The sequence below is a fragment of the Lactuca saligna genome, chromosome 3 (assembly GCF_052625555.1).
Source record: "Lactuca saligna cultivar CGN05327 chromosome 3, ASM5262555v1, whole genome shotgun sequence".
Taxonomy (NCBI): Eukaryota; Viridiplantae; Streptophyta; class Magnoliopsida; order Asterales; family Asteraceae; genus Lactuca; species Lactuca saligna.
The window spans coordinates 227387015-227414289 of NC_136419.1; the positions used below are offsets into that span (position 1 = coordinate 227387015).

The 27275-nt window shown below is 39.5% G+C and overlaps 1 protein-coding gene across 1 annotated transcript; it reads right to left on the reverse strand.

Annotated features, from left to right (window-relative positions):
* Window positions 1-13973: 13973 nt before the first annotated feature.
* LOC145034171 (uncharacterized) lies at window positions 13974-20315 on the reverse strand. The gene is made up of 13 exons (XM_078982536.1): window positions 20058-20315; window positions 19672-19939; window positions 19363-19460; window positions 17975-18650; window positions 17181-17317; window positions 16843-17085; window positions 16391-16597; window positions 16244-16289; window positions 15664-16168; window positions 15252-15320; window positions 14932-15162; window positions 14572-14686; window positions 13974-14468 (listed from the first exon to the last, which is right to left on the reverse strand). The coding sequence occupies exons 9-12, from the start codon at window positions 15778-15780 to the stop codon at window positions 14645-14647; spliced, it is 459 nt and encodes a 152-aa protein (XP_078838662.1). The 5' UTR covers window positions 15781-16168; window positions 16244-16289; window positions 16391-16597; window positions 16843-17085; window positions 17181-17317; window positions 17975-18650; window positions 19363-19460; window positions 19672-19939; window positions 20058-20315; the 3' UTR covers window positions 13974-14468; window positions 14572-14644.
* Window positions 20316-27275: the final 6960 nt, after the last annotated feature.

A 27275-nucleotide genomic window follows, 5' to 3' on the forward strand; every position in this document is an offset into this window, starting at 1 on the left:
GTTGACCGTTGACCAGAGTTGACCTGCATGTAAGTTCGTAGGGTCAGTTGTCTTGTTTGATAAGATTATTAATAAGGGTACATGGTATTATAAGGAGACTGCAGATCGGCGGACCGAGTGCGAGTGGTTTCAAGAGTTTATAGTTTACATACTACGAGGTGAGTCTTCTCACTATACTGTACCCGGAAGGGGTTTGACTGTGTGACCGGAAGGTCAGATATGTTATGTGCTTTATATATGCTATAATTGAAAGGAATAGTTGCTATGCATGCTATGTATGTTTCTATGGGCCGGAAGGCAATGTATTATGTGACAGGAAGGTCAGGTATGATATATGATATATGTGATATATGTGTTAGAGTAAATGTATTATGTGTTATATATGTTTATGGGCCGGAAGGCAATCATGTTATGGGCCGGAAGGCAATTATCGTATGGGCCGGAAGGCAATTATCTTATGGGCTGGAAGGCAATTATCTTATGGGCCGGAAGGCGATTATCATATGGGCCAGAAGGCATTGTACTGTGGACCGGAAGGTCCGGGCCTGGAAAGGCGTATATGTGTAAGTGGTATACTGGGGAACTTACTAAGCATTTATGCTTACAAGTTGTTATGTATGTGTTTCAGGTACTAGCGAGGACTGTGGGAAGGCGCCGGCATGATGCATACACACTGCTGCTATTTGAGATCTTGGGGATTTTACATATGTATTTGTTTTGAAACATGAAAGAAACATTATTGGTTGAATGAACTCGCTTTATTTAAAATGAAAAATTTATTTGAAAATTTGCGTTGTTACATGAACTCGACGAGTTGTTCATACAACTCGGCGAGTAGGATGAAGGAGTTGAATGACAGTTAGAAGATGAACTCGTTGAGTCATAGCCCAACTCGACGAGTAGAACCAGGGACCCAGGACAATAGTTTGCTAGGGACTCGGCGAGTGGAGATCCACTCGGCGAGTCGGGTCAACTGAAAGTTGACTCTAGCATTGGCTTAGAGCTAGACCGGGGGTAAAATGGTCATTTTACCTAAAGGACAGTTAGCAGTGTTTGATTGAGTATGTTGTGGGAATTGCAGCCGGAGGACTCCCGGAGCAGCAGCAGTCAGTTAGTTCCCGATCAGTTCAGCAGCTACTTTGAGGTGAGTTACCTTCCAGTAGCAGTGGGTCTAAGGCCACAATGCCGGCCCACCAGTAGGAGACGTATGATAGATGATTGTCTTTGTGAAATCATCTAGGTTTGCTATTACCTGTTATGTTATATGCTATCATGATACGTTATATGCAATAGTAGTAGAGTTCAGTTGTTAGGACCGCTGGGTAGTCAGACACCCCAGAATTATCTGACTGTATGTGATGGTATGCTTGTATGTTGGTCTGTTATGTTATGCGATAGAGGTAGCGGGAGGGGACCAGTCCCCGAGGATCGGTTGTTAGGACCGATGGGTAGTCAGCACCCCAGAATGGCTTGACATGGGTAGTCAGCCCCCCAGAATGGCTTGACACGGGTAAGACGGCACCCCAGAATGGCCGCATGGGTAGGTCGGCACCCCAGAATGGCCGTACCGGGTAGTCAGGCACCCCATAATAGCCTGGCAGTACGTATGTTATGTGTTTGTGTGGTATGTGGTACGTTGGGGGAACTCACTAAGCTTTGTGCTTACGTTTACAGATTTGTTTTCAGGTACCTCTGCACCGAAGGGGAAGGAGCCGGCGCGGTAGCGGCACGTCATACACACACTCTTCGGTTTCCGCATTTACGAGATTTACTGGGATTGTACTCTGATATTTTGATGGGATGTATGGTTTGACCTTTTAGAACATGGTTGCGATGTGTTATGGTGTGATCAAACAATGTTTTTATTTATTAATGTTTTCTAAAGTAATATTTTAAAATGAAATTTTCGGACGTAAAAATTGGGTCGTTACATGCACTCCTGGACTCGGGATGTTACAGAGTCTCAAACGAGGCCTGCTCCTCTAGGCCCCAGCTGAACACCACACCCTTCCGGGTCAACCTGCTGAGAGGAACAACAATCTTGGAGAAATCCCTGATGAACCTCCGATAATAGACGGCCAACCCTAGAAAACTCCTGATCTCAGAAGAAGATTTCGGCACCTCCCAATTCATTACCGCCTCGATCTTGGCCGGATCGACCAAAATCGCCTCTTGGTTAACGAGGTGACCAAGGAACTGCACCTCTCGTAACCAAAAATCGCACTTGGATAATTTGGCCTAAAACCTCTCCGATCAGCACACTGAGGATCTCCCACAAATGCTCCTCATGCTGCTCCCTGGACTTTGAATACACCAAAATGTCGTCAATGAACACAATCACTGATCGATCCAGCATCGGTCTGCATACCCTGTTCATAAGATCCATGAATGTTGCAGGCGTATTGGTGAGCCCAAATGGCATCACCACGAACTCGTAATGCCCATAACGAGTCCTGAATGCAGTCTTCTGGATATCCTCCTCGCGCACCCTCATCTGATGATATCCAGATCTCAGATCAATCTTGGAAAACCAAGATGCTCCATGCAGTTGATCGAACAAATCATCGATCCTCGACAAAGGATAACTGTTCTTGACCGTTAACTTATTCAGCTCTCGATAATCTATGCACATTCGGTGCGAACCATCCTTTTTCTTCACAAACAGGATCGGTGCTCCCCACGACAAGCTGCTCAGCCGTATAAACCCCTTCCCCAGCAGATCCTGAAGCTGCAAGGATAACTCCTGCATCTCTGGTGGTGCAAGGCGATAGGGTGCTTTGGCGATAGGTGCTGCCCCCGAAATCAAATCAATGCGAAACTCCACCTGCCTCTCGGGAGGCACACCCAGTAACTCCTCAGGGAAAACATCCGGGAATTCACACACTATCGGGACCACCTCAACCGCACTCGGTCTCCCTGCACCAACCCTCATATCCGTCACATATGCTACAAAACCACTACAGCCTTACTGTAGACTTTGCCTCACTCTAGCAGCCGAACAAAAATATGAATCGGGACGGGTACCCTCGCCGTACACAGTAAGAACTCCCCCACTAGGGTCTCGTATAGTTATTAGCTGTCACTCGCAGTCGATAACTGCTCCAAATCTGCTCAACCAATCCATGCCTACGATGACACATACGTCCCCCATCGTGATTGGGAACAAATCAATAGGAAACTCTACACCGAAAATCTCAAGTACACATCCTCGAATCACCTTCGTGGCATACACTGCTCTCTCATCGGCGATGGAAACTCTCAGAGGTCGACTCAACGCCTCTCGACTAACACTGATGTGCCGACTGAAGGCCAATGATATAAAAGATCGACTCGCACCCGAGTCAAATAACACCAAAGCAGGTATAGAATTCACAAGAAAAGTACCTACGCATATCATAATATAAGAATAAAATCTTAAACATTAAATAATTACATGAAAGAATACATACCAGCCACGACATCGGGCGCTGCACGGACCTCCTCCGTAGTCAACTAGAAGGCTCTCCCCCACGCCTTTGGTACCTTGGCCTTCACTGGATGGCTCTCAGTAGCTCTGATAGCAGCAGGGGCAGATCCTTGTGGTGCTCCCTAGGTAGTCCCTCGCAACAGCAGACACTCTGCCTTCCGGTGTCCGGTCTGGTTGCACTGAAAACACATTGCAAACCCCTTTGGGCAGTCTTTGGCCATATGCCCTTCCTTGCTACACTTGTAGTAAGATCCCACTCTACAAACTCCATCATGACCCTTGACGCACTTTCCACAAGTGAGGCCCTTCTGGCTTCCTACCCTAGAATCAGCGGGCTTGGCCCGCTTGGCTGCCAGTTGAGACTGTGCCGGTTGCTGATCCCTCCCATGAGACTCGGCCTCCTCCCTCGCCTGAGTCTCTAGTTCGATCTCCCTCTTCCGAGCATTTGCCTGAAGTTCGGAAAATGTTCGGTATGAGGAGTTCTCCACGAACTCCCGAATGTCTCTCCTCAAAATACTCAAATAACGGCTCATTCGTGCCTGCTTAGTAGACATGTGTTTAGGGCAGAACATTGCCCTCTCATGAAACATCCTGGTAATAGCTGTAACCGACTCCGTACCCTACTTGATGGCCAAAAACTCCTGTGCCAACCGATCTCGTTCCACCGAGGGAACGTACTCATCATGAAGCATGGTGGTGAACGTCTCCCAGGTCACCGAAGCAAGCTCTGCTGGAGAATAGTGTGTTGTCGGGAACTTCCACCAGTCCTTCGCCCCTAGGCGAAGCTGGTTCAGCACAAATCAAACCCTCAAGTGCTCCGGACATGAGCAAGTATAGAAACATCCCTCAATTTCAGATACCTATCTCATCGCTACAATCGGATCCTGCATCCCATCAAACTCTGGTGGCTTCGTGTTGCTAAACTCCCTGAACAACAACGAGTCACACCATTGCGGCCTAGCAGCACCGACGACTGCAGTGGCCGCTGCGACAGCAGCCTCAGAAAGAGCGGCATAACGCTCATCAAAAGTCTCAATCAGCGTGGTCTTAATAGACCCGAACATCTCTGGTATCTCTGCCCTGATGGCCGCAGCCACCTCCCCATGGATGATCCGGCGGATCTCCTCATCACTAGTCTTGCTGCTCTCTGGCATAATTCGTGTCATCACCATGATCTACCTCTGAAATACAACATACGATATATTAGAAATTCATTCGAGCATACTCGCACTCGATAACGCATCCCTCCTTGATCTCTGGCATCCCGAAGATTCTTACTTGAATTGTACACCGCCCCGGTGTTTTCAGTAGTACGGGCCCAATACTACTGTCCGCACCGTATCAGTGTCCACCCAAAGTCCTCCTCTTAGGATCCCAATTCCAAGTACTCTATTATGCATAATCCACTCTGTATAGATATCTCATAGCTCCTCACTGCTACCTACTCATTCTCAAGCATCTCATAGCAGCTCACCTCCCCCTAGGCTAAGGCATCACAAATCAGGCCTCTCTAGTCCTAATAGGAATACCTAGCCCACTCTAGCACAAGAATACATCAAATCAATCTCATAATCATACAACATAAGGGTATTTTTGGAAATCACCATTCGGGAGCTGACTGATCGTACACACAACTCTGCTCTGCGTTTTCTAAAAATCTTTTACTCTTTTTAGAAAACTTGGTTCTCTTTTGAAAATATTTTTCGAATCCTTAGTTTGAGTTCAAATACGCCCGAAGGTGTACTCGAATCCCTCAAACCAAGGCTCTGATACCAACTTGTAACACCGTAAATTTCAAAACAATTTTTCAAATTTTATTAAAACATAATTCATTTATTATTCATAAAAAGCATCATTGTTTGAAACTCAAATTCATAGCATATAACAATCCCAAGATCTCATAACATAAAAATCCCGTGTGTGTACTGATCAGGCCTGCGCCTTCCCACGATCCTCACTAGTACCTGAAACAAATAACACCAAACACTATAAGCACAAAGCTTAGTGAGTTCCCCAAAATACCACACATAACACATATTAGCCACTCGAGGCTATAACTCTGTGGGTCCTTGGACCCTACTCTGTGAACCCTCTGGTTCTAACTCTGTGAACCTTCCGGTTCTAACTCTGGAACCTTCCGGCTCTAACTCTATAAACATGCACAACATAAATCACATAGAAATAATGCAGTACAACACATAACATACATAGCATACAAATACTTTGTCACATAACTCTGGTTACCTACTCAAGGTAAAGTATAGTGAGAAGACTCATCTCACGTATCTCGGTAAATATCTGCCTCGGAATAAATATGATCTAGCCTGCGCCTAATCACACAAAGTAATACACTCATAAATACAACTGAACTCAACCCTAAAGGTCAACAAGGTCAACAGTCAACTTTGACCGGACTCGGCGAGTGCCCTAGGGCGACTCGGCGAGTCTATACGTGTCCACTGACTCCCTTGGATCCTCTCTTGACACGCCGAGTACTTCTCTGACTCGACGAGTTTCACCTGGCATAAATCCCGGGGCCACCATGACTCAACTCGCTGAGTCTCAAGAACAACTCGGCGAGTTCTGGCTTGACTCAGTCCTCCCCCCCCCCCCTGACTCAATGATTCAACCCCTCAACTCGATATAAGACCACTTGCTGAGTGGTTATGGGCAAACTTCATGCTACTCGCCGAGTCTGTTCTTCAGACTCGGTGAGTCCATGACATGCATAAACTCAAACTCACTTCTGAGGTCAGATCTGTTCCATACAATCCTAGATCTGGCCTCCCCAAGCATGATAATCACGTAAAGTCCAAACCTTGGTGCTCAAACAACAACTATTTGCTCGTAAATGATGTTTTAGCCCCATATATCATAACTCTAGGTCAAAACTCCCATGAATCCTCATAAAGCTTAAGGAATAAAGCTTCTCTGGACCTCTATAGATCCCATATCAAGCCTGATCACAAATAGGGATGAAATGGACATCAAATCTAACCAACAAAGGGGTCAAGAAACCCTAAACCCCCATGTTAACCATAACAACAGAAAAGGGAGCCAAAATATACCTCCAAAATGATGCTCTGAGCTCCAAAATCGAAGGATGTCCACCTCCATTGCCTCCTCTTAGCTAGAATCTCCTTTGCCTTGCCAAACAAAGCTTCAAAAGTCAACAATGGCCTCTTCTCTCTCCCAAAACGCTCAAAAGCTCTTTAAGGTTTCTCTCTGGGGTTGGTGGCCGCAAATGATGGCCATAAGCCCCTTTAAATTGGTCTCAAACCCTGGAAATTAGGGTTTCATTAAACAGCGTGGACTTGCCAAGTCCACTTTTGGACTCGCCGAGTCCACACGCGAACCCGCGCACAAAACCGCGATCCTACTCGGCTAGTTTAGACTCCAACTCGCCGAGTCTCCTCACAATCACCCAAAAATAAAAGAATAAAAAATAATACCTGGGAATCCAGGGTGTTACAGCTACTTTCTTTATTTCTTGTGCAAGTGATGTGGTAACCTCTAAGATGTGCAACGGCATATCGGGTTTTTATGTCTGTTTTAGTGATAAAGATGATTGATTAATATACAAAGCAGAGAATGTGTGTTGTGTCCTGAAAAATACCTAGGAATGAATGAATGTATATCAGTCCATGATATTCACCATTTTTCACTGCAAATCAGCAATGAATTCTGGATCAATGTAAACTCATATGGCAGTGTTTGTCTTGAATAATTATATCATACTGAGAGTGCTCCTTCCTTGGCAGCAACTAATTTGGAGCAAATAGTACAGAAGCATTTTGAAGATATGTTGTACAAAAATTTAAAAAGAACAACCATCAAACATATGAAACACATTACTCCACATAATGTAATTAGTAAATATTCTTACTTGATCTAGCTTCTTGACCAACCAAGCGATCCTACTGCAATCTACCAAGTTATTATATACGTGTGGGGGTAGGGGCAACTTTGTTAATCACCTTGTCAAACAAAATTTATTTGTATCTCAAATTTCGCAATAGAAAGAAACTTGAAAGTACAACGTTTTAATTGATTGGATTTTGGAAATACAATATCTTAGTAAGAAAAATATGATGTAATAAAAGAAAATAGAAGTTGGATACTATAATACACATGTAGATGAAAAAATGATGATTGTTATTACATTTTGCTCTTACATGAAATAACTTATTATATAAATTTGACATCATGGGACAATGACAGTTAGTAATCAGTTGAGAACTAACTTTTTTTTTTGGATATTATAAATGTTGAACATTAAGGTTTGTGACTACAACAGAAACCTCTACCTGATAGCTAAAGTGGAAAATATGAATATCACTAAAATAATATATTATCAATTAATGCATTGTCTTGAGGAGTTAATGCAATCAATGCTCTAGCCACCAAACTACAAGTGGTATCATATTCAAAAAAAAAAAAAAAAAAAAAAAAAAAAAAAAAAAAAAAATCAAACCTCCAAATATTTTACATATACTTCAATAAGCATATAATAACAGTGGGCAGGGGCAATATGGTCCTAAAACTTAAAAAAATTAATTTATCAATATAAAAAGTGTGTAGAGGCAATATGGCCCTAAAAATGCAAATATATATTTTTTAATATTAAAACAGTGTGCATGGGTAATATCGTCCTAAAACTATAAAAAATGATTTTTATTAATATATAAACAACGTTCAGGGGCAATACCGTCATAAAACTGTAGAAATTGAATTTTTTTCAATATAAAATAAATGTGCAGGGGCAATATGGTCCTAAAACTATAAAAATTGAATTTTATTAATATAAACATCACGTTCTTTATATATGGTTCTCAACTCCATTAAAATTTTGAAAAATAGAATGCTAGTAAGCTTTTACACCAAATTAAACATAATCATAATTGTGGGAACAAACAACAGTCGCAATACTCTACCAAAATCAACAATGCATAAAACTTAATAATCTCCAAAAGTCGGACTTATGATAAACCAAATTAAAATTCATGTGATGTTTAAAAAATCTATACCTTACCATGTAAAGATACTTTGATAAAAAAATCAAGATATGTTACGGTCATAGATATTCACATGAGTTGTTGTAAGCTAAGAATGTATTCCACATTTTGTTTGTTTTTAAGGTGGTCGATATCTTCAGCTTTTTGAGGCTCAGAGCCAAGAATAAGATTTTCTATCATCAGATTATAATTCATGCCTGAAAAGGCATGTCAAATATTTTTATAGATACTATCAAGAATCAAAAATAGAACTTTTTTATAATCTTCATTTTTACATCATAAAAAGTAAAGCTACATTTATGTATCCTTCTTTTTCATCTTTCTATAATTGATATTGACTTTTGTTAGTTAAGAAATAAAGGTAAAATGCATTGTAGATTCATAGGTTTATGTTAAAGACTTCCAAAAGGCAAGCACCTATAAAAACCCAAAATAATAACAAAAAGAAAACCTTATTAATCGATTTGAGACCCTAGACACATGAAATACTCAATCTCCGAAAGTAGAAGAATTTAAAACTTTCACGGTAAAAAACTGAAAGCATACAGACCATTTTGGAATTCACTCAAAATTAGAAAAGTGATTACCTCAGTTGACTCTTATGTAATACTCTGGCATACCCAACCTGTTTAGCCTACCAAAAGAAAATATTAAACAAACATAAAAATGTAAAAGAATTTTTTTTATATACATTGACCTAAATGTTATGTTAATTCATTTTTTATTTGGGCTATATCATGTGACGAATCAAGTAATGTTAGATTATTACTTTTACAAAATCTATGCCTAGAATTTCAGATCCCATACTATTGACCTTAACATATTATAAACAAATAGAATAAGTAATTTCATTGTCATTTTTATTTCATGTGTAGTGAAAAATATCAAAAACTACCTTCATTCTACCCATGGCAGAACAATCAAAACACCACATCGGGTTTTACTAATCCCATCCATCGGTGATTCGTTTCTATCCCATGAAACCTACAACCATATAAAAGACCCTAATTTTACAGTATTGCAAACAATTACATCCGATACAGATTGTAAAAAACATGAAAACCTTGATTATCCCTAAAACATAGTGAAAAAAATTAACATAGTGGTTCTCGCTCACCTGGAAATTAATAAGATAGCATACCATCGCAGAATACTAAAACCTAAAAAAAAAAAACCAACTTCAACATAAACAAATTGAGTAAAAAAAAAAAAAGATATCAGTGTGTGTAAAAAACCTGAACAACTAAAAATATAAAAACATATGGGCAAATTTTGCCAACAAATAAGGATATTTGCTATTCAAAATCATGCTCTTCCTTAATATATATATATATATATATATATATATATATATATATATATATATATATATATATATATATATATATATATATATATATATATATATATATATAACACCCGATTCTATTTCTCCATTGTTATTTTTTTGGTAATTTTAAAGTCCAAGGAAGGGTATAAGCAATGAGCGAAACAATAAGCATGAAGCAATTGTAAAATTTTCAAGATTTAGCCTTGAGGTATGGAGCTCTCAAGCCCATGACTGATTTTTTTTTTTTATATTTATAATTTGGGTCCATGGCTGATGTTATTTTTTTTTGAACTTACACCTCCCCAAGAATGTGTCTAATAAAATCCTAGCCTCCATTGACGTGTTTGGAGCTCATCCTGTCTCCAAAAATCTATTTTGGTGCTCATTTGGTTATAACCAAAGTTTTCTAGATTTGATCAATGTAGAGCATAAAAGAGTCAAATGGATGGTTTTTGGGAAAAATCACGTGTCATGTAATGCCCTGATTTTCCGAGTATCAATTTATTGTTACAAGTTGTGTTAAGAAAAAAACTTGAGACAAACTTGAATAGACGTTAGAACAATTATAGTTGCAGAACAGTTTATCTCAAAGGATCTAAAAGCTCAACAATAATTATAAGTTAGAGTTAGATAATTACAGAGTTAGGTGCGGAAATGTAAGAAAATGTAAATGACAGTAGGTATTATATCAAGTATACACACAATTTGATTCTTAACAAGGAATGCATTCAAACCAAGTTAGTAAGTGAGATCAAACTTAGTGATTAAGTCAAGAATGACTTGCTCCGAAGAGAGATAATATTCAGTTATATTCTGGTGAACTTTGAGAATAAGAAGGAGATGAGAGTAATAACACAAGAGATTAGATTAAAGATGTGTAGTGTTATCTGATATATTAAATAAGAAAGATTGAGCTCTATTTATAGAGACTCAAATATTACATTTGTTCAACTATCTAAGCGTAGCCATGCAAGGCATATTGGACAAAGGAGAGTATTCTAAGAAAAGCATATAAAGAGCTAAACTAAGAAATCTAGATAGTGACTTCAGATGGGTTGTTGAATAGAGTTGACTGCGCATCTTGGAAGGCCGCAGTAGACTAAGTTTAAGAGGGTCACTTTTATGATTCAACAATTTCCCCCTAAGTGACCTCTTTAACTTTTCTTCAGTTATCGAGTTTTAGGAAGTTGATGAGAATCCACCAAAACTTTTTTATATTCTCTAACCAGGTGATTCTTCTTAAAATTTTGAACTTGACTTCGGCATTTATGTGTTTTGACTTTCAAACTGCGGTTCGAAAAACTTCAAGTTGCTTCCTTGTGAGACGATTTATGGCAGTCATAGGAATGAAATATTTGGTTTCATTGACCTTTCGTTTGAAAATGACTCCAAGATATGGGAAGTTTGTTGCACCCAGATATCTTTCTTGATAAACTTCAGTAAACATCGGTGCAGGATCAAGTGGTGGTAGATCGAACTTTTGGGCAAGGATAGGGTGAATGTGTGCATCAATCTTTGCGTAGTCATAGACAGTTTCCCTTAAAAAATGTGTTTACCCTCTAAAAAGCTATCTTCATCTTAGGATACTTTTCAGTTTTGCTTTGGAACACCTTTGCTATCACGGAGTCTTCTTCTGGATTCATGCATGGGAAGTCAGCTTGGGTGCGGACGTAGTCCTGATTCCTTCTTGTAAGAGTATACTGGATAAGGTCAGCTTTCATGAATTTCCGGGGCTTAAAGTTGTTGAATGCGGATGGTCTATCATTAGACCAGATTTTCTCTATTGAAGAAGCATGTGTAGCATAGAATCGATTAAGTCTTTCAAATTCCATGGGCATTCTTTTGTGATCAGGTAAGTTGCGGTCAAACTGCTCAAATACAGTTAAGTATTTTGCATTGGGGAGACTGGAACATCCCAGTAACGGTCAGGTGGGGGTTCAACAAAGGTAAGATAAGGTTTATAGTCATCATCCTGCAATCTTCGGTAGGGATTGATGCAAGAATTGATCAAGGATTCATCCATGGTGATGTTGAATTTGTTTTCTCTCCAGACTAGCTCAGCAAATTTGGCTACTTTCCAGTTGACTTTCTTCTGTTTCGTTGCGGTAGAATCATTGGAATTTTCAGATGACATATTCGATGCTACGTTCTTGAAGTGGGGAGGAGTCACCGGTCGCTCAGAAGAAGGATTAGATTCTTGAATGATTTCCTGTTGCGGTGGTGACTAATGTTGCAGTGGTGACTAATGGCTTGGATTCTTGTGAGGAGATGGTTACGGTGAAGGTTGAGCGGTTGGAATGTTTTCAGAAGTAGTTTTGGTATGCTGGTGGGAGATGAGATTTGACTGATGGTCTTCATCACTTCCCCCTTTTGAGGATTGCAGAGCTGGGGATTCCTCAAGCAATTGCTTAAGACCATCGACTTTAGTACACACATTCTGGAATTGAGCTTTGAGTGCATCAACCAGTTGTTGATTGTTTGGAATGGTGGTGTTGAAGAGTAGTTGATGAATCTCCTTGGCAAGTCGAAGAATCTCAGGATCATGAAAGTTGGAAGATAGAGAGCATCGAAGGCTGTTGATTGTAGATCGTAGGACCGAGATGGTGGAATCATATGTCACAACTAGAAATTTTTGGTGCCTTGTAACTACAACACTTATGTCAACTATGAATCAAAAACATGAAAGCATGCATGATGCTTACTCTATGACAACAGAATTTCAATCAAACACTTCATACAAGCACTACAAATAGTCAACAAATAATTGGAAACCCTAGAAGTCCTTGTTTAAGTCCATTTTGGACTAGGACTTCCTTATTGGTCCCAATAGACCAATAAGCTTCCAATTGGAATATCATGGGCTTAGAGCTCTTAAATGGGCTCTAACTGGACCCACTTTCATTTATTTTAATATTTCGGGCCATATTAGGCCTAGAATGAAACAAAATATTTAAATGAACCTCATTGGGCCATAACTAACCTAATTATCCCTAATGGGCCATAAAAATATTACTTGATTTATTTTGGACCAATAGTTATCTAAATTAGCTATGATTTGGACTTAGGCATTTAAGGGCCTAATTCCTTCCTTTTTCTCTCCAAATCTCAGCCCAAGCCCAAGAGAAAGGGAAGAGTTGACTTCTTGCATGCCACATCATTTTTGTATGGGGGATAACTAGGCATTACACTTCAAACATCCATGCACTTCTCATCTTTCCATGCAAGCTCACTCTCTCTTTTTCTCCCTCTCTCCCTCTTGGCCGAATCCAAACAAACACACATACACTTCACTCACAATTCTCTCAAGAAAACTCTCTCCACTCCTCTCTATATTTTCGAGATTAAGGAAGCTTTCAAGGAGATTTAACCCATTAACACATCATCTAAGGTAAGTTGATGTTAGATCCATAATCTAGTTATTTCCTTTCATTCAAGAATCATCATTTAATTCATTCAAACTCATGATCTTGCACCTTAGAAGCATCCAAGTTCGAGATCCTCCAATAAAGGTTGCTAGGATCGAATTATTCTTCATCTTTTCCTTCCAAAACTGAAACCACACCCAAGGTGAGTTTCATACCCCTTCCTTTTGGTTTTTATGAGTTTTATGGGGGGAATACAAGTAAATGTGTAGATCTATGTGTAAATGTATGTTATGTGTGATTTGATGCATGTATATGTGTGATATCATGTGTTTTGTGATGAATATGTTATCAAAAAGTGTGTAAAAACCGAGATCTAAGGCATGAGAAAGGAAACACTACTAGAAAAATTGCCTTTTATGATGCTCATTGCGCGTCGTAAAAGGCTCAGACGACAAACAAATGTGCGTCATGGAAGGCATTGTCATAAAGAGAGACAACACGCATTTACGACGCTCATTTACAACGCGCGTTTACGACACACAATGCGTATCAAGGAAGGCCCTATCATAAAGGAAGACGACGCGCATTCGCGTGTCGTAACCTTACGACGTGCGTGTTAATGACACACAATGTGTATCAAAAAACCCCTATCAAGAAAGGCCATGTTATAAATGAAGATGACACATATTTTTGCGTATCATAATTTTAAATGTTTAAAAAAAATATTCTTTATAGATTTACTTATTTTCAAATTAAATTTGTATTTAATGTTTCATAATAGAAAATAAAATATCATATACAAAAAATAGAATCCATTGCATAAATTTAATGTCATACAATTCTATTTCTTACAATATATAAATTTGCATCTAATCTAATCTAATCTACTATGTACATCAAATTCCAACTAAGTAAAGTTGCATCTTGCCTTCATAATTCTTTAAAACTAATGCTCCAAACAGCTAATGATATGGATAAGCAGTTGTACATTGGCCCATCTCACTCAATAATGACTTAGCTAAATTCAACTCCAAGTCTCTTGATGATAATGCTGCAAGATTTAAATCAAGTGGCTTCATATTCCTTTCTTCCATCAACTTTAACTGATGCACAAAATACATAGTAACAAAAAAAACATTGTAGAGCAAGGGGTAATTTGGGAAAATGTGAGGGGTATAATGTAATAAGAATGCTAATACTTAATACCACTTTCATGCCATCATGGAAACCTGTTGTGCATTACATAAAGGCCTTACACCAACACAAGGTGTGGGTTTGATTATAATCCTCAGCTGTTGAACCAAATACAAAAAGCACGTCAGAAGAATAAAACTAGATGTAGATGAAACTTCAAAAGAGGTTGACCCATCACATTACATAAAGGCCCTCCACTACCTTAAGCAACATTTGTAGAAAAAGTACTTCTTCAGGTCTAAGGTTGCCTGCATAAACGGTTGTGTACTGTGGATTATCTCAAGGGCATCACTATCACTTTGCTCTTTAGTATCCTCTGCAAAACAAAACAAAAAATATATATCAAAAAATGAAATTTTTTTATAGTTTTATATTATAATTATGCCTAAATGTCCTGCCCGATGATCCTGCCCAACAAAAAAGCACACAAACATGATTAATGACTAATACAATGTATTCACTAATTCTAACTAAATTGACTTTATTTACCCCTTTGCAGATTCTAACTACTAATACTAATTTCTTATTGCTAAAAAGAAAAAGAAAAAGAAAAAAAGTCACCTGTTCTTTTAATTCTGGAATATTTAAACATGCAATCAAAATCCCAAGAGCAACATCCATTGTAGAGGCAAGTTCATTTTCAAATTTTCTATGTCTATCAGGACATGCAGCTATTTTGTAATTAAAAACTTCCTGTTTTAAAGCATTCCAATTAGTCAGAGTAGAAGTGTTTGTGAAGGCAACTGATTCATTGCCTGAAAAACTAGGAAATCTGCTTTTCCCACATAATACCTAGAATTTAAATTTAAATAAATAAATATTTAAAGGAAAACTGAAGAGGGAAACAATATATGACAAAAAAAAAATTTGGTAAAGCTTACTTTTTGTTCATGTGACCTTGACATGTAAGTCGCACTATTTGCATTGTTGGTGGCCAATTTGCTGCAAGCCTAAGAGAGAAGGGTATTTTAGGTATTTCAATAATAATCAGAGTCAAACATTTTGCTTAAATACTATGTGATGTCATGTCATGGGTGACTTATGATTCAGAATTCGATGCACTCCGGTAACCCTACCATTTTTTTACAAATCAAAATTAAATTAAATAATATATTTAAACTTACTTCTAATCTTGTAATAACTACAGGCTGACGTTGTCTCTGACCGGATTAATTCCCTTGCATCATTTATCTCACACTTATATTATTCCAATTTCCAAATAAATGATTAATCATAAATTTATAAAAATAATGCTCCAAATGTGAATATTGGTTATTATATTTATATTTATACCTCCCAGACTTTGACATATTTTGATTGTGCTGATTGTAAAGCACCAGTTGATTGTTGGGTGAGACCAACATTAGCTGCCGAAGCAAAAGAACCAGATACAGTTGATGTAGTTGACATTGCTATTGATGGAATCACTGATTGCCCAGATGAGATTACGATTTAGGCAACCGGAATTGTGGATGCCATTCCGCTTGATATCATGTTGGACATATACACAGCCATGGGATTTGGTATTCCCATGGATGTTCCTCCAGCAATTGTTGCTTGGTTGTTTGAGAATGTTGTGATTTACAGTGACAGCTGGACGCATAGGTGGTTGTATATTACTCACAATTGGCTTCATATCTTGGATTCCATCATTACTTGATAACATTTCTTGTGAAACTGATAATGGTGATGAAATTTGCATGGGTGGTGTAGGACGTGGGACAGGTGGCACATGTTGGAATGATGGTGCAAGTATAGGCACCGGTACAGGTGGCATTGAAGTAACCATTGTTAGCTCCTGAAATTTTTCAAAAATCAACAAAATACCCTTTTCTGTTTTCTGAAAACATAAAAGGTTTTCAATGGGACTTACAACTTTCACGGTTGCAGGAGGAATGTTTCCCACAGGAACTGGTTGTCTATTCATCATAGGCCCATTTGTTATATATATAAAAAAAAAAATACAAAATGTTTATACTAACTAAAATGAAATGATATGAACATGAATTTGAAACAAAACCTAGTGGAATTGAAGATGGAGGGGGGCTGAAACAGGAGGAATTGAAGTTGCATCTACTTTTATAGGACTTTGAGAGGGCAAATTTGTAATTCCTGATCGACATAAAGCAGCACGAGCCTCCATGAATGTTTCTGAAATGAGTACAAGATAATGTGGATTTTTCACAATAACAATTGTAGGATCAGCTGCTGAAGGGTTCCTTTTTCCCTATAAAATCAAATACAATTATTAATTTAAGGAATATATTATATAATAAAATAAGAAACTTACTAAAAAAAATAAAATGTAATCATTAATTATCGCATTATAGACTGCTTTGAGTTTCGGAAGCTATTTCGGGCATATAACTGATAAAGAAACGGAACACTACTACGAAAAATTCATATAGGTGTAAAAACATTTAACATTAATTAAATATCTATGTATAAATTTATTTATTAATAGTTTAATACCTGAGCAAATGCTTTAGCTATAGTTTCAACATCTGATAAACGACTTTCTGATTGTGCTTCATTGTTATCAGTTGGTTCTATTTTTTGCATTGGGGGTTGATAAACTAGTGTTGGAAGTGGATAAGGATTACTTGCAGCAACAAGTATGCAATGTATTTGAACACCTAAATTGTAGCTTCATTTGTTTCTTCTATTCCAACAACTCTTATATACGGTTGTCTAATAGCAATTACTCCTTTGTGACTAGATCAAAACAGAAAAAAGATTGCAGATTTAGCTATATTCAAAATGTATGAAAGTTAAATGTTATTGGTGAATAGATAAAGTGAAAGTATTACGATGTAGATGTCTTTGAAGCTTGAAATATGCTGTAAAATCCCATTATAGTCAATCTTGTATCAGGAACAATTGTTTGTACAAGTTGTTTGTCTACAGATAAAAGCATGTTCCTTGGTAGCTCACCAGTTGGGACATCCTAAGATTTAAAAACAGGCCAAAAAGTTCTTTTTACCACTTAGAAAATATTTAATGACTTTTTTTATTAAAAAGATTCAACAGTTTAGGGCATATTGACAGCTTATTGCATTTATTTACTGATTTTCATTTACCCCTTCATCATACGAAAATTTTAATGCTTCATTATTTTTTGACTAAGTAATCTATTTTGTTAGTTATACAAAATGAAAAATGAACATTTTATTAACATACAAGATCTTTATTATATTTTTTACTAATTAATCTATTTTGTTAGATATATAAAATAATAATAAACATTTTATTAACATACAAAACCTTTTATTAATTCTTTTCCTAATTAATCTCTCTCTCTCTCTCTCTCTCTCTCTCTCTCTCTCTCTCTCTCTATATATATATATATATATATATATATATATATATGTTTTCAGTTTTCCTTCGTAAGAGTATCCCTTCAAAACTAGATCTAATATTTGTTTTCAGTTTTCTTTCATAGTCGTCTGATATAGATAAACATGTAATTCTTGAATTTAGTTCTAAGCTTCATTGCTATTCCATCAAACACGTTATTTTTTTTTATCATTTTGTAACTAATAAAGAAAAAATACATTAATTTGCAAGAAAAATGCTCATACAAAAAACACATTAAGATGATTACCTGTTTCTTTAGTAGCTTCCATCAAGTTTTTTATGAATATCATCCATGTCACTCAAAACACCCAATTCCATATCCTTTAAGTACCTGTAGCAGAAACTAACTCCAAAAAATGAAAAACATTCTTTTTTAAGAACGACACTATATTAAAATAAAAAACCAAAACCACCGAGAAGCTGCAAATTACAAAAAGGTAAAACAGAAAAATAAGAGAAAAAAACTAATACAACACCATATAACTAAGTCCAAGAGAACTACACAATTACAAAATCCCTGCAGGAGATAAACCCAGATGAGATGCCATCAGGAACACCACCATATAATATTAGAGGGGAAATATCACTCCAACAAAGCTCCAAATGCAAAATCAATAACAAACTAGGCCCAAACAACCTTCAAAACAGCTCCAGGGGCGAAAATGTCATAAAATGGCAAGAGACAGCAGTGTGCCATGTATGAACTGCAAAATAAACACAAAATCTTTGAAGCTGGTACCTGGAGAGGATATCCATAAACAGAAAAACCATAACAGATAAGTAACAATCCCAAGGGTATAATGGACCAAACTCGAAATAAGTTTATATCTATCCCTGACATGACGTTGAAGTTTTCAACCTCGAGTGTCAATACCAAGCATATCCCTGGAACTTTGTGTTGTTGGATCGATGTATATCAGGAACTGCAAAAACAGGAACCGAATAAAAACATGTGAATACATATCTAGAGAAAAGATAAAAATGCATGCTATCATAGACCCAATTAGCACTTGAGTATCATAAAGAGTACTCACACCAACAGACTCTAAACCCTTGCCAATTGTGATAGTTACACGCACCAAACACACACACACACACACACACACCAAGATACACTTCATCTGACCCCCTTCCCCCTCCTGGCCCACACCCACCCATAGACCTGGAGATTTGAAGACAGATTGAAAATTTCCTATCAAAGCCCACAGGGAAGAAAAATAATAATCAAGTTACACATTACAAGCACCGAAGGTGATTGACCCCAAACTAACTAATCTAATTTGTGCCTTTTATCCCTATGTTTTATGCAGGAAAATAAACATAACTTAATATCATCCACCAGTTTTGGGAAAGATATCTTTATTTTCCTAAAAATCACATCGTTCTTTGCAACCCAGACTAACCAAAGCACAGTTCCAACAAACGCATCAGTTACTTTCCTTATAGTTCTACTGGACTAAATTTAGAATGAGATTTCATAGGAAAAGCTTTGTTTCAAGCGAAATGCATCTTTATGAGTTTTAATACCATCATTTTATCACCCAAAGTTTTAAGTATCATAAACACAGGAGGGAAAGCAAAAATACTTGATTAAGTTAAGTTTTATCAAGTCTATGAGACCATTTTTTTCATTACCTGCATATGATTCGCTTCTCATGTACTTCTTCTTTACGTGGGGAAGATGCAGGGCCCCATTTGATGTTTGTGCTTTATCTCAATTTCTTCTTCGTTACCTGCATTTTCCTAAAGAAATGATATCAAAAGCGTTGTGCTTTATCTTAATTTTTTAAATATATTTTATATAATTGATTTCATGAATCAATCATGGGAATCGAATAAAGAAGAAGAGGGCCGGTGGTGATGGAAGAAAAAATGATCGATTGAAGACATTGAGATTGAAGATAGTTGAAGACGTCTGAGGATAAAAATATCAAGAAAATTTACCTAAAACTTTGAATCAACAATCCAATGAAATCAAACCGGAAGGTGAAGAAGGTGCGACTTCATCCAAGTTCTCATCATCATCATCAGAATCATTTAGGGATTTAAATTTGGGTTTTTCTATTGGCGTTTTAGGGATGATGTACTAGGGTTTTTCCAAGATGCTGACGTAGGTAGGTTTTAAAATCAAATTGAATCATCGAGGATTTATATGAATGACTGAAATATGAAGTAGCGATTTTCATGTTGAACTGCTTCAGATCTTCCATATCTACAAGATACACATGAATAGGTATCATGAACCATTTTCAATAGAATTTTAGTGAAAAGAACATCAACAATATAAACATGGACTCAGAATATTGGTTGATGTAAAATATTGCTAACACCATGCTTCAGTAAAGATATCAGCGACAGCTTCCAGAGAGATTCTCGGTGTACATCTCCTGCCTTTGGAATCTGAACTTGACGTCATCATCGACAACCATAGCTTCAGTACAGATATCAACGGTACCGTTCTCTTAAGCGGCAGCCATTAAGACGAAGACCTAGGGCTTTTTCTTGCTAACTGAAAGAGGCGGGGGGTTTAATTTTTGAGATTCAATAGGCGGGTGAAATCCCGCCTTTAAAATGCGCCTTTCATTAAAATGTTATAAAGCGACACATTTAGATGATGCACATTTTATGAAAGGTGCCCTCCACATTTCCTTTTTTTCTTTTCTAACACTAATTTTAGGGCACGCACAAATGCATGTCTTTTATCCTTCAAATTTTGCAAAACTGATATTATTTTTCAAGGCGCGCACTAATGCGCATCCTCTATCAGCGAGTGTCATTGTTTGCGCATCATTAAAGGACAATTTTCTAGTAGTGGTAGTTATGTAATATGTTAAAACTTTGAAATAGTCGGTTTGTATCCAGTCGTTTGTAATCGAAATTATCAATGTAAAATATTATTTATGAATATGCATGTAGCATGTTTTGAAGTAACAATATTGTGACAACCCGAAATTTCTCCCGTTATTTTAACTCACCTCAGTTAATAAAATTTAATTTTTATTTAAATTTTCCGTCAACTTCTTGAGTTAAGTAAATTAACTAAGGTTATAGTTATAATTACATACGAGTCGGAAAACCCAAAATCATGTGAAAAAGCTTCAATTCCTCGAAAATCAACAAGTTCACTGCCAAGACGAGTATACGGCCGTAAACTCATGTACAGTCGTATACCCATTTATGGTTGGTGTCAGGTGGACCCCACCACCGACCATACCCCCTGGCCTATAAATAAAGGAACCCCACCCTCATTTGAACGTTCTTGGCCGGAAACACCCATTTTCTATCTCTAAACTTCTTGACCGTAAACACCATAAAGCCCTTCTTTCATATGAAAAACGTCGAAAATCATCATTTAGGGCCGTTTGGGAACATCTAAAATGCTTTTTCGTCAAAAACGAGCAACCTTGTTCTTGAGTTTACGGCGGTAATCCCCCAGATCTTCAAAAGCCACAAACCTAGTTCACGGCAGTAAACCCTATTCACGGTCGTAAACCCAGTTCTCGGCCGCAAACTCTATTCACGGCCGTAAATAACTCTTTCGTTGGGAAGAGTCTGTTTCCTCAATTCAACCAAGTCCCGGTAACATTCCGTAACCGAAACCAAGTTTTTACCTGGCACTTTATCTAACGAAATTGCTAATTTAGATACATATATGTATTTATTATTATTAGGATTCCGTTAAGTGACATGTACATCGACTCAAGGATCTTCTGGTTCAATCCTTTACGACCAACAAACTGTGAGTTCATACCCCTACGCTTTTATAGTTTTTAACGTGTTCAGGGGGAAATACAAGCCAAACACAAAGGTTTTCATAAGTTAAAATTGATGCAATTTCAACAGTTTTACATCAAACATCTAGATACTTTATCCCTTTTGTAATAAGCGGAACATAAGGGACGTTTTCTAAAATAATTGCATAGTTTTCAGAACATTACATGAACATAACAAAATAGTCAAACTATAATAGGTATAGTTTAGGGATTTCATTACCAGTTTTAAAGATTCAAACTACGTACAAAGTCAAACATATAAACTATGGCAAATTTAGTTTATCTATATTACATTCAGATAACAAGAGTGTCTTACTAAATAATTATTTTGCGTATAATTATTTGTAATCTACACCATATACAAATGATTTCAAACTTGAGAACAACTGAACTACACATAAACTAGTTAATACAGGAATGTGAGACCTATCTTCATGGTACCCCTCGGGGTACTGGTAAATCCTCACATATAGTATAACCAGAGTCTCCTGGAGGGAGAGCGTGAAATTTTTTAATAGATCTATTCGGGACCGACAATCCCACACCTGAACTGTTAGCTACAGTTACGCAGGCATGCATGGGGTGATAAATTTTGTAACCGTACGATGCCTGAAGAAACGTCAAAGAGGTCACTGGTCATATTAGCATGGTTATACGACCCACAATAAGTATATACTAACCTTTGTTTACGGTATTTTCCTTCTTCAACAGTTTTATTTTAATTAATAAGACTACCTACTTACTAGAGGGTATTCCTGTAACAGCCGGATTTTATCAGGTATCTTGTTTATTTTATTTTGTTGTTTTGTGGGAGGGACTCGGCGAGTTGGAGCTCAGGACTCACCGAGTAGGGACGCGGATTGGATGCGGGATCGCGCCTGGACTCGGCGAGTCCAGGATATGGACTCGGCGAGTCTGCGCTGTGTAATGAAACCCTAATTTCTCGGGTTTGAGACTTATTTAAGGGCCTTATGGCCGTCATTTGTGCTCACCCAACCCTTAGAGAGAGACCTTTGAGAGCTGGAACGTTTTGAGAGAGAAAGGAAGCCTTATTGACCTTGTATGTGTGATCTAGCAAAGAAGGAGAGGGATCTAAGCAAGAGGAAGCAAAAGAGGTTGCTATTCAGTGGATTTGAAGCCTAGAGCATCGATCTAGAGGTATGAATTCGATCCATTTTCTGGTTTGTGGAGTATAGGGAGACCTAGGGTTTCTTATGGACATTTATGGAATGAGTTGATGCCAAATAGCCCCCTTCTTGTGTTGGAACTCTGGATCTGGATCCATAGAGGTCCAGAGTGTCCTTTTACCCAAGCTTTTTGGGAATCAATGGAGGCTTTGGATTGGAATCCTTATGCCTTAGGTCAAAAACCCCATTATTGAGCTATAGGGGGTGTTATGAGCTCCAAGATAGGAGCTTTACGTGATGAATCAGTCGAGGGAGGCCAGATCTATAGTTTTTGGAAGCAGATCTGACCTTAGAAGCGAGTTGGAGTGGTTGCATGGCATGGACTCGCCGAGTCTGTTCATCCGACTCGGCGAGTAGCTTGAAGATTGCCTTGGGACTGCTCAGCGAGTGGTCCAATCGAGTCATGGGTAGACTCAGTGAGGCAAGGTGAGTTGGAAAGGGATGACGAGTGGACTGAGTCAAACTTGGACTCACCGAGTTGTCCTTGAGACTCGGCGAGTTTGAGTCGGGGTGGCCCCACGATTCATTCAGGTGAAACTCGTCGAGTAAAGGGGGGAATACTCGACGTGTAGTAAGTGGATTTCAAAGGGTTGGTGAAAACGTCTAGACTCGCCGAGTCGGTATGGTACTCGCTGAGTCCGGTCAGAGTTGACCGTTGACCGTTGACCAGAGTTGACCTGTGATTGACTTCTTATGGATAGTCAACCTTGGAGATATAAAGTGTTAATTAGAAACATAATGTTATAGGAGGATTAGAACTCGAAGAATCGAGCACGAGGGATTGCCAGGATTCGTGAGATACCGAGATACACGAGGTGAGTCTTCTCACTATACTATATTACCTTGAGTATGTAACCAGAGTTATGTGATAGAATGTTTGTATTCTATGTATGTTATGTGTTGTACTGCATTATTTCTATGTGATTTATGTAGTGCATGTTTATCAGAGCTAGAACCTGAGGGTTCACAGAGTTTGGGTGCACGGACCCACGGAGTTATAGCCTCGAGTGGCTAATATGTGTTATATGTGGTATTTTGGGGAACTCACTAAGCCTTGTGCTTACAGTGTTTGATGTTTTTATTTCAGGTACTAGTGACGACCGCGGGAAGGCGCCGGCTTGATCCGTACACACACACTCGGAGTTTTTACATTATGATCTTGGGATTTTGTATTAACTTATATTGGATAATTAATATGGTTGTTGATGAATATTAATCGAATTATGTTTTATAAGAAAATCAAAAAAAATTGTTTGAAATTTACGGTGTTACAATTTGGTATCAGAGCCTTGGTTTGAGGGATTCGGGTACACCTTCGGGAGTATTTGAACTCAAACTGAGGAATTGGAAAGATGTTTTCAAAAGAAAAACCTAACTTTTCTAAGAGTGAAAGATTTTCTTGAAAAGGAAACAAATTTCAGGAAGAAACGTGTGTACGATCAGTCAGCGCCCGAACGGTGAATTCCCAAAATACCTTTATATTACGTGATATTAATATTGATATGATGTATCTGCATGATAGAGTAGGCTAGGTATTGCTAATAGGACTAGAGTGGCCTGATTTGTGATGCCTTAGTCTAGGGAGGGGTGAGCTGCTATGAGATGTTGAGAGTGAGTAGGTAGCAGCAAGGGGTTTATGAGAGACATATTAGAGAGTGATCTACGCATGATAGAGTACTTAGGAATTGGATCCGAAGAGGAAGGTTTGGGGTGTGTACTGAGACGGTGTGGACAGTAGTATTGGGCCCGTACTACTGAAAGCACCGGGGCGGTACATAGTCCAAATAAGAATCTTGGGATACCAAGAATCAGGGAGGGGTGGATTGTCGAGTGTAAGAATGTTCGAGTGAATTCTAATTTATCGCATGTTGTATTTCAGAGGTTGATCATGGTGAGGACACGTCATTTGTCGGAGGGTGCCGGAGCTAGTGATGAGGAGATTCGACAGATCATTCATGAGGAGGTGGTTGCGGTCATCAGAGCTGAGATACCAGAGATGTTCGGGTCTATTAAGACCGTGCTGATTGAGACATTTGACGAGCGTTATGCCGCTCTTTCTGAGGCTGCTGTTGCAGCGGCTACCGCAGCTATCGCTGCGGCAAGACCCCAGGGAGGCGATGCGTCACTGTTTCGGGAGTTCAACAACACCAAACCACCAGAGTTTGATGGTACATAGGGTCCGGTGGCAGCTATGAGGTGGATAGCGGATATGGAGGGGTGCTTCTTCACTTGCTCATCCCCTGAGCATCTGAAGGTTCGGTTCGCGCTGAACCAGCTTCGCTTGGGAGCGAAGGACTGGTGAAAGTTTGTGACGGCGCATTTCACGCCTGCTGAGCTTTCGGCGATGATCTGGGAGAGGTTCACTACCATGTTCCGAGATGAGTATGTTCCCCAGGTGGAGAGGGAGCGTTTCGCACAGGAGTTTCTGACCCTCAAGCAGGGTACTGAGTCAGTTACAGCGATCACGAGGATGTTTCACGAGACGGCGATGTTCTGCCCTGAGCACGTGTCCACTGAGCAGGCACGTATGAGCCGCTACCTGAGCATTTTGAGATGGGACATTCGGGAGTTCGCCACGAACTCCTCGTATCGGACATTTGCTGAGCTTCAGGCAAATGCCCGGAAGAGGGAGATTGAGCTTGAGACTCAGGCCAGGGAGGAGGCGGAGTCTCTGGGGAGGGATCGGCGGCCGGCACAGCTCCAGCCGGCAGCCAAGCGGGCCAAGCCCGCTGATCCCAAACCCGGGAGCCAGAAGGGCCGCACTTGCGGGAAGTGCGGCAAGGGTCACGATGGATTCTGTCGAGCAGGATCTTGCTACAAGTGTGGCAAGGAGGGGCATATGGCCAAGGACTGCCCCAAGGGGTTTGCAGTATGTTTTCACTGCAACCAGACCGGACATCGGAAGGCGGAGTGTCCGCTGCTGCGAGGAGCATCTCAGGGATCTGCTCCCGCCGCCATCAGAGCTACAGAGAGTCGGCCCGTGAAGGTCGAGGCACCGAGAGCTCGAGGGAGAGCCTTTCAGCTGACTGCGGAAGAGGTCCGCGCTGCACCCGACGTTGTGGCTGGTACGTTTCCTTATATATATATATATATATATATATATATATATATATATATATATATATATATATATTTATTTATTTTTGGTGTTGGGATATTATGCTTATATTATGCTATGCATAGGTACCTTCCTTGTGAACTCTGTGCCTGCTTTAGTGTTATTTGACTCGGGTGCGAGTCGGTCTTTTGTATCTGTGGCCTTTAGTCAGCATATCAGTGTTAGTCGTGAGGCATTGAGTCGGCCTCTGCGGGTTTCCATAGCTGCCGACAGAGTGATTTGTGCCACGGAGGTCCTCCGGGGATGTGTCTTAGAGATTTTTGGGGTTGAGTTTCCGATCGATCTGGTTCCTATTGCGATGGGTGATGTCTGTGTCATAGTGGGCATGGACTGGTTGAGCCGATTCGGTGCGGTTATCGACTGCGAGCGTCAGCTGGTGACCATACGAGATCCTAGTGGGGGAGTTCTTTCGGTATACGGCGAGGGTACGCGTTCGGGATCAGCCTTTTGTTCGGCCGCTAGGGCGAGGCAGTGTTTACAGCAGGGCTGTAAGGGTTTTGTGGCATATGTGATGGATACGCGGGTGATCTCCGAGAGACCGAATTCAGTGGATGAGGTTCCGGTGGTGCGTGAGTTTCCAGATGTTTTTCCCGAGGAATTACCAGGTGTGCCTCCCGTGAGGCAAGTGGAGTTCGGTATCGATTTGGTTCCGGGAGCCACGCCTATCGCTAAGGTCCCTTATCATCTTGCACCTCCAGAGATGCAAGAGTTATCCTCGCAGCTTCAGGAGCTGCTGGGGAAGGGGTTTATTCGTCCGAGTAGCTTGCCGTGGGGAGCACCCATTCTGTTTGTGAAGAAGAAGGACGGCTCGCATCGAATGTGTATTGATTACCGAGAATTGAATAAGCTAACGGTCAAGAACCGTTACCCGTTGCCGAGGATCGACAATTTATTCGATCAGTTGCAGGGAGCATCTTGGTTCTCCAAGATCGATTTGAGGTCGGGCTATCATCAGGTGAGAGTGCGGGACGAGGACGTCCAGAAGACAGCATTCAGGACGCGTTATGGGCATTATGAGTTTGTGGTGATGCCTTTTGGGCTCACCAATGCCCCGGCTATGTTCATGGACCTCATGAACAGGGTATGCAGGCCGATGTTGGATCGGTTGGTGATTGTGTTTATCGATGATATTCTGGTATATTCGAGATCTAGAAAGCAGCATGAGGAGCATTTGAGGGAAGTTCTTGGAGTCTTGAGATCGGAGAAACTTTATGCAAAGTTTTCCAAGTGCGATTTCTGGTTGCGGGAGGTCCAGTTTCTGGGGCACCTCGTAAATCAGAAAGGGATATTGGTCGATCCGGCCAAGGTTGACGCGGTGATGAGATGGGAGGTGCCAAAGTCACCCTCTGAGATTAGGAGCTTCCTTAGGTTGGCAGGGTACTATCGGAGGTTTATCAAGGATTTCTCCAAGATCGCAGTGCCACTCACCAGATTGACACGGAAGGGTGTTACATTTTTATGGGGTCCCGA

What these genes read in the sequence shown, in the direction of transcription:
- LOC145034171 (XM_078982536.1), bottom strand. Translation starts at nt 15,780, where the DNA reads ATGTCAACTACATCAACTGTATCTGGTTCTTTTGCTTCGGCAGCTAAT. An exon ending in AATATGTCAAAGTCTGGGAG is followed by an intron (nt 15,321 to 15,663) that starts GTATAAATATAA and finishes CTTCTCTCTTAG; the next exon opens with GCTTGCAGCAAATTGGCCAC. An exon ending in CAAGGTCACATGAACAAAAA is followed by an intron (nt 15,163 to 15,251) that starts GTAAGCTTTACC and finishes TTTAAATTCTAG; the next exon opens with GTATTATGTGGGAAAAGCAG.